At 40.7% G+C, this 15,692-nt stretch overlaps 1 protein-coding gene across 1 annotated transcript; it reads right to left on the bottom strand.

Moving 5' to 3' along the window:
• Positions 1-149: 149 nt before the first annotated feature.
• LOC139769132 (uncharacterized) lies at positions 150-1,562 on the bottom strand. The gene is made up of 4 exons (XM_071699920.1): positions 1,402-1,562; positions 817-1,004; positions 583-690; positions 150-322 (listed from the first exon to the last, which is right to left on the bottom strand). The coding sequence occupies exons 1-4, from the start codon at positions 1,522-1,524 to the stop codon at positions 190-192; spliced, it is 552 nt and encodes a 183-aa protein (XP_071556021.1). The 5' UTR covers positions 1,525-1,562; the 3' UTR covers positions 150-189.
• Positions 1,563-15,692: the final 14,130 nt, after the last annotated feature.

Below are 15,692 nucleotides of genomic sequence, written 5' to 3'. Positions count from 1 at the left end.
GTTGATTTATTCAATTTATTTCGTTAATTTATCGTTTCATATCATTTAGTACAACAGATCACATAGACATCAACATCTCTGATAAAATTTACAGCAGACATTTCGCACGATCTTCTTTCAATTTGGTTGTATGAATTAAACTTTTTAGATATTCTCAGTGCAATGCAATTACGCAAAGTTTTTTAATTATTATTTATCGATATAATGGCTTATTAGATCTAAAAGATTCACAGGACATTTTTTGTAACGCTGATCGCAGTGCTGCTCACGTTCGGCTTCCACAATCTCATTTGGAAGATCTTCGATCATTGACATAGAGGGTCTGCAACAAGGGAATGCGCACAATTATTATAATTTTTATATTACTCACGTCATGCCTGATATGTGTGATAGCATAAATGTGCTGCTGAACATTTTGATCGAAAATAAAAATTTATCGGACAAGCTGATCTAATTTTCTAAATTTCCAGAATCCATTCCATTTTCTTATCCATCACTACTGTAATTAACACTGACCGTAATTGTCGACCTTTTTTATTCTTACTTGATATAATTCAAATAATTTTTCTTTTTGATATTTACGTGAATATAATTTGAAGGATGTCGCCGAGCACTCCGTTTTTATTTAAGGAGTATCTCTCAGCTTCGCAGATTGTTCTCAGCAAGCAATCAAGTCCAGGATAACCCAGGCTGTTACAAGATACGTATGAAATTATATTATTTTTCAAATTTTACTTGCAAAATTATTAAAAAATTATGGTAAAATTTTGCAGGATATGAGATAAAGAATAATTGACACGTGTATAGCTCTATTACCTGTCCATTTTGTTGGTGAACACCTTGTATACTAGTTGACGACTGAGACTTCGTTTTGCATAGTAACTTCCCTCGTAGAAGTTACTCGAATTCCATTTGTATGGCAATCCGTAATTCGCTTCGAAATAAAACGCCACCGCTATAGATTTGTCTGGAATATCTACCGGAATTCCCAAAGCGAAGAATATCTACGAATCAGATTAAATCCCATTTAAAGAAGATGATTAATCAATTTAACCTTCAATGAGCCTAATTTCTCGAAACATGTCGGTATATTGATTTACAAAGCGAAAAGTATCTGCAAGTTTTATAGATGTTGCTAAAAACAAATTGTAGTGAACGTTTCTTATCATGATTCTTTTAGCGATGGATGAAGTGATTTTTATCAATATTCTTTTCAATATTGTTGAGTAGGAATTACCGTTATGTTAAAACAAACGTTTATTTCGGGTTTCTTCGACTTTTTTATCTGATCACACTTCAGAAGTGCGCTTGAAGTGCAAATGATTAATATTGAGTTAACAGACTGCCCGTACAGTCCGAGACACATTAGTAGATGAAAAATGAATGATTGATCCACCGTACCCCTGAAGCGCTACCCTCGGGAAATCCGATAGATCGTATATGCCTCGATACACCGTGTGTAATATTTTTCACTCCTGATACATGTGTTGACTTCATAAAGTACCACATCAAGAGAGCCAGCATCGTAACATAATTTCTGAAATATTTCAAGATTCAATGAAAATTTCATCACGTATGTTACTCGTATTTAATTATTGTTTTTAAAACATTTCGTACTTACTATTTTTAATCTTTGGAAACAAAATTAATTGGTTTGAAAAGAGATGATTTAATTTATGGTACTTATCCCTTATCAATGATTTATTTAATGGTACTTTTTCCTCGGTTGTTTACTTATTTCTCATTTTAATCTGTTTAAATAATTATTTAAAAAATTTCAATATTTCACATTTTAGTCAACGATCGCTCGATTTTAGTTACAAGTTTTTATGTAGTTTTTATTATTAACGAATTCGGGAAACGGTCGGAGGGAAAAAGCTATGTAACGACAACACTTAAATTTGTTTTGTAAAATAAATAGTTGCAATGTTTAGATACTGAAATGATATTTTTGGAGTTTTATCGAGCGTGCTCGTGATATCGCTCGCAATATTGTTCATTCGGAATTTATACGTGGGAATCATGGGATGGTCGATGTGTCGGTAAAAAAAAAGGAACACGCGTCTGTTTGTTCATTTCTTTATTTCGCGAGCTGTTTTGATTTTGCGGTCGCCTCATAGGTTTTCGCGCGTATGCAAATACCTACCGTCCGATTCGATTGTTTCACGTACAATTGCGCGATTTTCGCTCGCGAAAATGAAGCAAGGAAAAAAAAAATATTTCCCACGACAGGTGGCTCGTGTCAGGTACGCGTTAATAAAGTGTTTGTGTTCTCCTCTTATCGTTCACGTATTATCGTATATCTTTTAACTTCGCGATCGCGTTCTTCTTAATTTTTACCGCTGTTTGCGTAGAGAATAACCTCGGTGTCGAATACTCACTTTTTCATTTCTCTAGCGTACAACTGGACACGTGAATCTCGCACGAGGTTTTTGCCGAGTGGCAAATTGACGGTTTGTACACAGTTTAAGCGTGTGCGAAATAAAAATTATGTTAGTTTGCGCAAGGCTAATAATTGCAGTCGTTATCAGGCTGCAGTAACCGTTTCTCGTCTCGTTATGCACGTTCTGATGCTAATAGAGCGACGTGTAGTGATTTAAATCTTTGCGAATCATGTTTAGCGTTGTGCCATCAAAGAATTTTATTTTTTCCAATTTGTTCGATATAAATATTTTTAATATTTATCAACCTTTACATGTTTCAAACGCGTTTTAACACTATTTTTATGTCAATGTTTTATTTAAACTTAGTTTTATTTCAGCACTAATGGATTGCACATTGTCAATATTTTATTCATGCGAATGTAATTATTTAAATTGTTAATACCACCAAAGCGATAATATTGTGTTTGTGCGCCTCGCAAAATTTGTTTTTTTTTGTTTACAGAAACTAGTTATTTGAAACTGAAATATTCCAAATCACATCAAGATCACATTTTAAAACCACTTTACCTTGATGAAAAACAAGGTGTTATTCGATATTTCAGATTTATCTTTCGCGTTTCGTTTTATCTATTGATTCTTCGATTAATCTTCTCAACTTTCAAATATTTGTTAAACATTCGGTAACTATATGTCTCAAATTAAAATTAAGTTAGAGTAAAATCGCCTTGTAATTAAACGAAGATTAATATTTCGTTTTCTATTTCTTGAAGAATTCTTGGTTCTATGTCGGTTCAAAATGTGTCATTCAAAAAATTATCAAAAAATCTGAGTATTTTTATTACATAAGAAATGAATACAAAAGCGCGTATTTACGACAAGTTACGATCAATCCGCGACATCCCGTGTATACCGATACGAACTCGCGATATCGGCCGGCTTCAGTCGTTCAGATGTCGGAATGAGATTATGGTCCGCAGGATGTATTAATCCCGCGATCAATATGCGTCTAGCACTAATTGAATTAATAATGGAATTGTAGGTCGGCTGTTTCTGCCTTGTTTGGTACATTCCTGATTCAATGGCGAAACTCGTAATTATTCCACGGGTCTTTACGATAGCGGGCCGACCGCCGGACACGGGCCTGGATGCCGCAGAACAATGCTCGGCCACCACCTTTCGCCAGTGGTGGTCCCCAGCTAGAATATATCCCGGCACGAAGTTTCGCACACTAAATGCATTATTGATTAGCGCGCCATGAATTTAGTGGTCTCCGCCGCGCCTTGCGGCCCGAGCATTCGTGGCATTCGCTCAGAGGAGGGTGGCAGGTTATTTTTGGGACACGAAGTGCGCCTCCACTTGCATTGTGTGTACACGCGATTGTCACCGCATACTCCGATTTTCGAGAACGTTACCTCTGGCCCTTCCGAGCCGGTTTCTTTTAAATTTATCCCGCGTTTGCATTTACAGTCTGCGCACGTGTTATCCGTTATCGATGTTCGGCGTCGATCCATATCCATATTGCGAACCGGCGTCGCGCTTTTACGAGGATACTGGAAAAAAATAACTAAAAAAATAACGGAAAACCACATACGTAGCAAATTTTATGTTTCTGAGATTAGTTTTTTGCTATTTTTTAACGAGGCTCCCTATAATATGCACATTTCATGAAACTCTTTTTATTATCTGTCCCCGAACTAAAGCAATATTATTTTTAAAATTACCAATCGATGCGGGAGCCATATCGCTCTCTCGCTCTATTATACCGTCGCGTCGTGGAGAAATCTCCGCCAGCGGGTGTTGCTCGACGAGGGGTGAATTACGTCTGGCAATTCTCACCTTTGTTATTTTTCTCCCGCGCGAGTAAGTCGAGCAATATCGCGCGCTCATTGAAATAAAGGATGCGAGATTTATGGAATCACGTGCGCGCGGGAAAGGTTTTTACGAGGCCCGACGGCTACGTGGAACAACGCCGGGGATTTTTCGCCGCAATTTTCCGCGAGGCCGCGGAATGCGAGACGCAGCCTCCTCGTGTGTGCAATGAGGAAGAGGCGATGATGCGGGGCGAACGGGGGCGCAGCGCCGGAACGCATTCGCATGCACTATTGTCGTCGCGCGAACATAAAAAAGTGATCGCGGCGGGTAAATAGCGCGAGGAATTCGAAAAATGCAGGGCTGAGCCATTTAAACGAAGTGCCGATATATAAAGGCAGCGCTAGTTCGTGTTAAATTTTTCCGTTATTTTCACGCGATTTATAAGAACAAAAGACTGGAGATCTTATGAATATTTCACATTTTCCCTTACATTCTTTAGAAGATCTTAAAGATTCTATCAAAATGAAAAATGTAAGAATATAACTTCGGAAACCTGCACTGAAGAAACTGCGAGATTATTTTATATTATTTATAATTATATTAATAACTCATTTTTAGGTTCATAATTCGCATGAGTTTTTAAGTTCACCTTAGACAATCTATAATATAATCCGTATTAGAGTTCAGAAGAAAATTTTGTTTATAATTTTATATGACACGTAATGCAAAAAGCTTTGAGATGTATCGAGATAAACAAAAATGGATTTAAACAGGGGTTGAAATGTGTGTGTAAAATAATATTAGAATAATATTAAGTCATAGAATAAGACATTAAGATTGTAAAGTGATCGAAGGGCGGCCACGTGTAAGGGTTATGCAAGTCCGAGCGAACAAGATTTCATCCCTCGGACCAGGTCGCGGGGGTGAATTCTAGCTCAGGGGGTTGTTCGCCGTGCGGTGGGCAGATGGCGGCTCCTGGTCGGTATCCGGGATTCTCAGCCCCGCCCATGTGATTTAAACGACAACCTTTCCAGCGTCGATCCACGCGCACCCCAGACCGAATGGATTCGACGGGATGATTGCGAGAGGATGGATTCTCAGAGGGTGAATGACTGAACGGCGAATGAACATCCGCATCTGTAACGCACGTTTGTATCTGTGTCTTCACAAAAATTCATCCCATCTCGTTTCGACGTCGTATAGTTCAAATATCAAGGAAGGGATTGTCGCGAAAGTAATAAACTGTAAAAGCAACGTGCATCGACATGTTACATTATTATGGAAATTGATGTTATGGCGAAAGAGAGAGAATTTTTATATTAGATCAATGAGTCATACGAGTCATGTGGAAGAGGTGCTTTTATTATTATTATTTTTTTAGTAAAATAAGTAGTGCAATCACTAAGTAGCAACGTAATAATATATTATATATTTTATTATATAGAATCTTTAGTAACTTCAGTTATTACTTTACAAAAGAAGTGTAAGATACATCGATCGCCTAAGCGGCTGTTAATACACAAGATGAGTTTTTAATTTGTATGGGTAATGGGTAAAACATAATAGTAGTTATTGTCAAGATATTATTAAAGGCGGGTGGGTAAAATATTATAAACTAGCGGTAGGCACAATAGAATATAATTAAAACTGATCTCTATCCTTAAGGCTTAAATCTAACTAGAGTCATTGTTAGAGTTAACAATTCGATTCATTTAGTTTCGATTCGATCAATTTAGCAAATTGCAACGCAAATAGATAAAGCAGCTGCGAATTCGAGCATTCAGACGCACAATTCGCGATCGGAGGGATAAGATGCATAATATTTGGCACATATTATACGGAGTACTGGAGTACCGGAGTACCGGAGTAACGGCGCACGACCGCAGGCCGCGCGCGACGCGACGCGACGACGCGGGTGAAAAGTTCAACAGACAGATTTGCATCGGAATTACATCGCATAAAAGCCGCGTCCCAGAGCCCCGACCTACCCGGCGCTGTCGACGGCCACAAACGGACGGCCGTAACCGCATTAAATACTGTCCGGAACCGCCGCTTTCTTCTTTACCTATCTACCTGCCTGTCGTCGTGCGCTCGCCTCCTCGGAATCGCTCCAGGCCACGTCAGACGAGTTTCGTCCTCCACTTGCACCCAAGTTTGACGCTCGGCTTTGAGCGGCACGAGAGAAGCGAGAGACGATTATGAGCTTACTTGGCCGCGCCGGTAGTCGGGTTGGGCGACTTACGATTTAATGAGAATTAACGCGGTCATGAAGCTATAATCATATAATCAGAAACGGGAAGAGCGAAAGGGGGGTAACACGTTATTTGAATCAGGGACGCAGAACCATAATCGATAATTACGCGATAATTACAACGAGATTGGCTTTTTTTTACGTGCAACGCGATAACATATTAAAGGCGCTGAATCTTTCGGACGTACATATACATAAACGTATACATTTTCCGGAGCAATTTTACTTTTTACAGAGCTAAAAGTAATCGCAGCATCGTTCGTCTTGTTACTCTTTTTATCGCGGCACGCGATATATTGTTCGTATCGGTCCCGATACGTTCAAACGAACCTCTCTTTTTCTCTCTTCCTTTTTTCCCCCTCTCCCTCCTACCCTCGTAGGCGCCTGTAGGCACGCGTACGTGGCGCACGTGTGTCTCGTGTCCGTACGTTATCCGGAAATCGATTAACCCGATTCCGTGCACCGCGAGTTAACGTCGTACCATCTACCTTGCAAGCCACGTACGAGGGCATTCCACGAGTCGCCCCTGCTGCGCCCCATCTCGGTTTTCGACTCGGCGAAACGTTTACGAATCGCAAAGGGGTGCGGCGGGATGCGCAAGCATGCAGAGGCCAAAAGTGTTGGGGTAAGCATTTATTCCGTCAGGCGGCAAGCAGCAACCGAGATCGAATAATTTCCGAAGGCGGACCAGAGGCGGATGAGGTTACTATCTATAAGGATATTGCCGCGCCGCGCTGGAAAGACGGGAAGAAAGTCGAGATTTCTCGGGATTCGTTTCGGATTAACCGGGAAACTTATATGGAACACGCGTGCCGCCTGATTATATTACGCGTTTGATACGAGGTTTGATATCGTCTCAGCGATATCTCCGATCCCTTGCATATCTGATTGCAGAATCCTTAATCAGCAAAAAGAAATCTTGTTAACCTGAAGCATAAAATGCAATTATATAGCGAACGATATTTTGATCCAGATAGCTTAATTGTTGATTATGAGATAGCTCATTGTCGCGAACGTCAGCATTATTTAAACTTGACTTTTAAGATTGATTTTTAAAAATTAGGATTTTATTTTATTTTGACTTCTTTCATTACACCTGTGCTCTACCAAGGAGAATTTTACAGCACGTGATAAGAGATTTTTGCTCCCATTTTATCCATGAATCTTTTCTCCTAAGACCATAAAAGATCGAAGGAAAGATGCACGCGGTGCATAAAATATAACTTAAAAATGGATTTTATTCAGAATAATTCGAAATCGATTGAATTTTTGCGTTCCATTTCTCCACCCGATGTATTTCACTTGCAACTATATGTTTGCGCGTTGATTTTTGTTTGTTGCTCTTCGACGCTTGAATTCCGAGTTACTATAATAATACTCGGCGCACATCATTCTGTTTGCGGAAAATTACATGCTAACATTAATCGCGCATCGAGTTGAATGTAGGTAATTCTAACGCGAATCTATTTTCAACATCCGTTTGAGACACGTGAATTAATATATCGGCGGACGATACCTTACTTTTACTAGATGCAAAAAAAAGAAAATAAATTTGCACTTCAGTCTTCAACTTTGAATGGTCTCAGGTCCCTCTATTCTCTTTTCGCGGGTAGAAAAATTAATCCGTTCGCATGTGCGACAGCTCCATTATCCGTGGCGATTCTCGTTCGAACCCTTTTCATCCTCGAAAATCCACCGATTCGTCCGTCGCGACTAGTCTTAAGAATCCCGGCGTCGACCATTATTATTCGTGATCTCTGCCAACTCTCGATTCGGCCCGATAGCCGAACGATCGATTGTGGCGGACGATTCTTCGTGGTGTCTAGCCCGTCCGGAGATCCCGTATAGCTTGTGTCTCGACCGGTCAAGATCGACGACCGGAGGGTTAATCGGGTTAAACGACGAGATTACCATGGATGCGCCCTATCTGTTCGTCTTTCAAGAAAAAGTGTCGTCTACCGCCTTATCGGACTCCGGGAGAGATCCTCTCATAATGAAATTGCAGGCGCAGTTAATTTGACGCGGTGATTAAAGCGGACTTGATGATCAGTCGATACCAATTTTATCAGCTTTGCCGTGTAAATAAAATTAAGAAATGGTGTTTTGCGATAAAGCTGCACACGGTAATTTTGAATTCGATTCAATAATCGTATACAAATTTCTTCAATGCTGCCAGATTATTGGCGAATTTTATTTTTCATCTACGTGATGAGTTTAAAGTTCGATTTGTCGTCGCCCGCGCCGTCGAGAATTTGTCGCCACAAATTTTCAATTTCCCATTTTAATTTGTACTCGACCGTGATCTTTTTATATTTTCGATACGCGTATGACGTTTCTTCGATTATTTCGCGGCATCGTTTATCGACGACCGCGGATTGCACCGCACACGCGGAGGGAGGAAACGGCTTCCTCGAGTTTCTCGTTCGCCGAGCAATGTCATTTCGACCTTTCCCATCGCGGTTGCGTATTTCAGAATCTGCTTCCAATTTCCAATTTCCGTTCGGAAAATCCCATATAAAGACGGTAGATCGACACGTAAATTCCGTGCGGTTATTTCGCGCTGACTCGACACCATTATAAAGGCATTAAACGTCCACTTTCAGTGTGAATATAGCTGTAAAGAAGAATGTTCTTTTCTATTTTTGAAGATTTTCAGGATACATTACGAGAGATAAGAGCTGCAGTATATTTTTATTTTACGAGTAACATTTATATTCGTCGGTTATTAGATATAAACGCGTTAATATCAGACGCTCATTATGTATTATCATATATAATGGGCGTATGATATTTATAGCAAGACAAATTCGATTCCGGATCAGCTGGGCTATCTGCCATTTAGCGTCGACGTGATAGCGTGGAATACTATGTATAAAAGACATTAAATATTGGAGCGTGTAGTCTGGAAAATCTGAATACCCCTCAAATTGACACGCGGAACCAATAACTTCGCGTTAATTAATACCGGAAAAAGCTCTCCTTCCGGCTTTTTCGTCCCCGGTTGGAATGCAATTAGTTACTCGATTCAATGAGAATGCATGACGTTCGTTATTCGCGGAAGAAAAAAAATTCGGGAACTATTCCCCTCGATAGCGTTAAGCAGAGGTCGCGACAACGCTGGCCTAACATTATTAATCAAAAGATCACAACTTTGATCGAAAGCCGTGGAACTTTAATTTAAATTCGAAAACTCGGCAACTCTGAAAATGATCGCGAACTTTCTTTTAAAATGACCTATATTCTTTCCGTAAGAGAAATCGGTTTGGGAACATTGTGTGCCGTTCGTAATTGCCTCATAAAATCAATATTCAGGGGTTCTTTTTAATTTGTTTTGAAATCATAATTAGCTCCAGCGAATTAACGTTCGCGGTAGTAATTAAATCCTTCCGAGTAATCGGTTACCTATATAAGACAACGCCAGGAGCTACCCTATTTAAGATTTCGCGCGAGATATCTTTCGCTTTTTCATAATGGCAATTGAACGTTTTTAATTGTTCCTTTTAACCGGTTGGATCACTGAAGCGCACAATATTGCGCGTCCTGGTTTACATCTTTTCTCACGAATCTCCTGAAAAACTCACGTCAGAGTCTAGTCACTTCGATTCCCTCTGCTTCAACATTTTCTACGTGCCCGTGCGATTTTTCCTGAAGTTCTCGGATCGCGTTATAGATCCTGAAGAGCGTTTCTGAAGAGCGATCTCCCGACTCAGTCGTGTGACCCAAACGATACCTCCTGCCCTCCCTACGGTCTTCCTCAGAATACGTCTTTTACTTCCGCTGTGCTGAGAGGCGAGTCCATATTTTCTTTCTTTAAGAACTCGCCCTTTTCTCTTATCAACTCCCATATTGGTCCTCCTCTAACACGTCCGGTCCCAAATGCGCGCTTCGTCAAATTAGCTTTGTCAGCCCTTAATCGGATACGTAGTACATATACCCAGACCTCCGAGCGATAAGGATGCGATTTTACCCCTTCGCCGGGATCGACTTTAGGGAATTGGGGTCGGCCAATAGAGCTGCCGGGTTTTGTCTTTGTCAGAGCCCTTTTTTGGCACTAATGACACTGCGACACTAATTTCCAGGTGACTTAGCATTCTCGGACTTTGTTCGGACGATTCTCTGGAAGTAGAGCAAAATAAGTTCGCAAACTCTGGGGAATAATAATTTTTTATGAAATCTTGATTTTGTTCTTTTACACAAGAGCGACATATGGCGCTAAATATCTTTTATTTTTTATTAAAATATATACTCTGATTTGATTAACATTGGAGAAAGGACTTAAATAAATAAATTAGAGAGTTAATATTAGAATATATCACTTGGATATATTCTCAAAAATTTTATTTAAAAAAAATGATAGTATATCTTTTATAAATGTTGATTTTAATGTATCTTATACGATTTTTCGCGACTCTCGTACAAAGGAAATCTAATTTTAAATATTTATCGTCTGTATTTGAAATGCAAGTGCTTCTTCGTAAGTTCATGCATCTTTTACACGGTGCGATTTTTTTCCTTTCTTGCTCGATCATGCTCTTATTGAGAAACGCGCATTTCTTCGACGCTCGGCAGCTACTCGGAATCGCAATTTAAAGTTGTCCGATTTAAAAGAGCCCTTTCAGCGCAGGAGACCTTCTTGCTCCTGGATAAAACGCGCGCTTGTGCAAAAGAGGAAACGTCGAAATCTTTGATATCGAAGACGCATTAAGTAGCACACTTCACGATGTTGAATTTGTCGTTGTATTAAGTTTATTTTCTATAATCAAACTTTATGTGATAACATATATGTTTAAACAACTGTAGCATGATTTAATCGATAATATTTTTAGAAGACTGTTTTATATTCATACAATATAAATTAAAAAATAAATTTGGGCTACTTTTTTATCTTGGAATTTTGGCTGCGTTTATATTCAGTAACATATATTCTAGTATACGTGCTAAAAAGATTTTGTGTAGGAAATTATATTTATAAATACAAAATTTTATAATTACATAATCAGAAATTATATAAGAATGTTTATAATAACATTATATTTGCATGTAATCTTATTGTAGGATATTAATCACCATTAAATGTCTCTTATGAAAAATATAGTTTTAATAGTAACATACAGAGAAAAGTATTGAGTACTATAGTACGAAAAAGAAATTTATATAATATCCTTCAATTAAATTTAAAAATCTGTCGTTACACTGTTACGTTGTTCACAGTCCTCCGTGAGCTATTTTACATTCGCATTTTAATATACATTAAAATAATCAATGTATATTCTATCTATGAGATAGACCCCGCGAGATATCTTCTTTTACATTATCTCGCTTTACTCCGGGCGTATTAATCAAGTACAACCACAGGGGAGAAAACGCCTCGTGAAAGATAAATTACACAAAAAAGGATTAAAGGCTTCTAGTCTGGAGTTCGTTTGGCGCGCAGCGTTCTCTCTCTCTCTCTCTCTCGTTTTGAATTCCGCCTTGGATAGCGCCGAAAATGGTATGCCGGGATTATTTGCCGGACTGTAATCAAAGCGTCCATCACAGAGAACGGCGCAGCTAAGGTTCCCGCAAAATGGGGAGTCTTCGCGCAAAGGGCCCGTGCAACGCGGACAGGGTTGATGGAGGACAGGATCGGGACGGTCGCGCGGCTTGTTTAAACGAAATGACGCGGGGTTCGCCAGATGTACGCGGCTAGGAAATGCAATTTCTCTCGGACTCGCCGGGGACTGGGAGCCACAATCAAGCCACCCTTCCCGCCCTGCCCCTCCGTCCTCGACGCAAAATCCTCCGACGTTTCCGACCCGTCTCTTCCATCGACGGGGCAGCCCGGGCAGCCGCTTTCCGCTCGCGTACGAAATCCATCCGCGACGCGCGCAATCCGCCGAGCGGGAAAAACGTCGCGGATAAAAGAGAAGATTGAAATACCGCGATGGTCACCGATGATCCCTCCTCGCTTCATTCTCGTTCGTTTGCGGCAATAACGACAACGCCGCGCTTCGCTGTCCGTTATTTCATTGCGTTCGCTTTTTGTATATCCGACGATATCTCTGATTGTTATAGAAGTGGCAGGACGAAGAAGTTTCTCTGATGCATAACGTCGAAAATTAAAAACGATAATCTTTCTCGGTATTCCTGCCAAGGAGGAATACAGATGCTGGATTCATCAATCAGTATCCGTCAGTCAAATAAAGGTCGCGACACTCGCGACTAGTGCAGAACAGCCTAAAATATTTTTTTACTGCTCTTTTTTACACGTGACACGTACTCAATCATCACGAAATTTCCAAGACAAAGAATTGAAAGAATCCATGAGAAATGGGGTCGCGTTATCTTCCGCGATAACCCGTCTTTCTTCCCTTATGGCCTCTTTTTTTCATATCCGGTTTTGTGAAAAAAATCATTTGTCCTTCCTTGTAGAATTCTCGCAAGTCTTTTTCTGTCGTGAGCCCTATGAAAGTACGAATAACGGATGTGATGCAGTGTGTCGAGGAACCTCTTTTCTGGAGAACAGCAAGAGACGGAGTTAAAATTTTCGATTAAAATTCTGTAACAATGATATAGCGAAGCAGTATGCTACATTGTTTGTTTCGAGTAATTATATTTATATGTATCATTCTCGTACAGTTTTCCTTCGATTGGGGCGACAGATGCATTAAGAGTTGAATAATATAATAATTAAATTATTATTCCTTATAAATGTATTGGTACAATTCTTTGTAAATTACATTATTATTTAAAGAATTGATTTATTATCCCCAATTTAGGGAGAGAGTGCCGCGATTTAGCATTAATTTCGTTTTTCCCTCGGTTTTTCCAATTTAGTCGACAAATACAATTCAATTAGCGAATTGTGGAGCATTCGGATTAGGATTAGTGAATTATTAGCAGACTATTGGATGCATTTTCGTGGAAAAAAGCTTCTCGCGAAATATGGCGTACGATATCGGTGAGATGAGGAAACGAGCCCATTTAAATGATATTCTCTTCCTTGTTCACATTAATTACCGGAATTGATCAAGTATTTCGATACGTTAGTCTCTAATTTTGTTATATAATATCGTTCGCAACGCGGAATACATTGATTTGAGCGTCGTACTACATTTTAATAAAATAATAATTGTGTGTAAAAGGAAACGGTAGAAATAGTCACAATTTTAATAATGGCAATAATCAAACAACCGGCAACAACCGAGATTCTATTTAAAAAATTTTAATCGTCCCTTCGTCAAACAGTGCAAGCGATGTTGAGCGACGGAGTTATTTATTTCCACAAATTGTAATATTTCATGGCTATTATGCATTTTACAAAAGCTGCGCGAGCAGAGCTTCAACCGCTTTCTCGAGCTTAATGAGTCTGTCTGAACTTCTTGCCGTATACACGTTTCCACGGAAATTCAGGAAGATTATTCTAGTCCGTATCCACTTTATATTCACACTTACATCTCCGCGATACGAATTTCGCGATAGCGCGGTATCGCAAATCTAAGTACGCGTCGCGTCGCGGTAAAGTCTCTTAACACCCGCGGAGACATTTTCCTAACGCTCTTCCCTCCCGCGCGCGAGGCTGCGACTTGAGTTTCAGGCTCGTTAGCCGGCACCTCCGCCCTGGGTGAAGAAAGAGAGGGAGAGAGGGAGAGAGAGAGAGAGAGAGAGAGTCGTCGTTATATATCGCGCGCCCTCCGCCTCGCCATTATCACGCGCGCGGAGTTGCGCGCGGATTTTTGTCACGGTATCCATATTTAACAAGGAAAAGTTCGCAGGCCCGAACTTTTGTTCTTCCGGGAGATTAATCACGTGGGACTTCGTCATTACGCGTTTTCCCTTTTCCCGCGCCCGGTCGGCTTTTCGCGCCGCGCGAATAATGCCCGTCAAATAATATCGCGGGGTGTATCGCCCGCGCGCGCTGAATACGCGACATTGAAAAACGATCTCTGCACCTTAGAAGTAGAGTAGGTCCGAGGTCACTTTGTTCTTTAAAGCGCCAGGGATCGTCTTCTAATCTCGACATCAAGGTTTTTCTTCCAGTCGTCTTCCTCCAAATCGACTTGGCATCGACTTCGACGATGTCAGTGGCTTTGTTTTTCGTGGCAGAGTACAAGTTGTTGACGAGTCGTTGTTGACGGAAATCGGATTGGCAAAATCGAGAGAAACACCGATCAGCGAAGGCGACGACGATGTACGCCCATGCTCCAAATTTGGATCAATATAGCGCACAAAAGTAGTTTGATCTGCACTAATAGAATTTTTGCGAAAAACTTTCGAAAAGTCGAAAATAATATTTCCTTTATGTTCTTTCTCCGAATTTATTATAGATATTTCGAGGAACGGCGTTTTAATAAAAGAGAATGGCGCGCAACGGCGAGTAGCGTGCCATTCTTTGGAAAGGGGTGCACTTCCGCGGGATTCGTCGTTTAAGAAGTATCCCAAACAATAACAGTCCTCGCGAGCGGCGGCGGGGCGAGGTAAACTTCTCATCGAGATTCGCTCAGAGAGAGACTTCGGGATACCCTTCTCCTGATAGCACCGATTCACTCGAGGATCCTCACTTTCGTGAACTTTCACGCGTGCAAAGTTATGCATACGAATTTCCCACCCCGATATGCAAATCTCCGCCCGGTACACGTGTCGAGGAGCTTATCAATGGAGGCTATTTACCTGCTTGAAATTACTTAACGCGGTTCGTGGTGTGATAATTAGGGCATCCCGTCGGATATTCGATTTTATTTGATGTCATAATCCCCGCGTTAGGGGATAATGAAAATCACTCTCACGATATTGCGATGCAGCGACAGACGAACGCGACGTTCCCTCAAATCGCCGATAATTTAATTGCGTCCGCTCGGCGATGTCTAACAATTGCTTCCCTCGAACGATTCATCTTATCTGCTTCTGAAGATTGATTAGCTGCACTCTTCCGTGATTCCGTTCTGGCTGTCGCTCAATCCCTTAAACGGGATTTCTCCAATAAGCGCCAGCATTTCCCTGCGCGCGCGAGCGAGATAGAACGGATTCCGTACGTGTGTTTGTATTTGTGTGCGTGCGGGTGCACAGTATGTGTATGGGTGCCTAGATACTCACACACGTACACACAGCTGCAAAACGTCGTGTCGTACGCGAAGAAACTTGTCGGCCGAATTTCTTCGGGATGTCTGGAGATCATCCACGCGTATTTTTTCCGCGTGGATAGCTGATCCCGCGTCGTTCGATCGTTTTATATTCGCGAGCAACAATGCGACGATCGTCCTATCGAT

This window comes from Temnothorax nylanderi, unplaced genomic scaffold (genome assembly GCF_030848795.1).
Source record: "Temnothorax nylanderi isolate EJ_2023f unplaced genomic scaffold, tnyl_v1.0 TNYL_tig0020_pilon, whole genome shotgun sequence".
NCBI classification, from domain to species: domain Eukaryota; kingdom Metazoa; phylum Arthropoda; class Insecta; order Hymenoptera; family Formicidae; genus Temnothorax; species Temnothorax nylanderi.
This window is presented reverse-complemented; position numbering and strand designations above follow the sequence as displayed.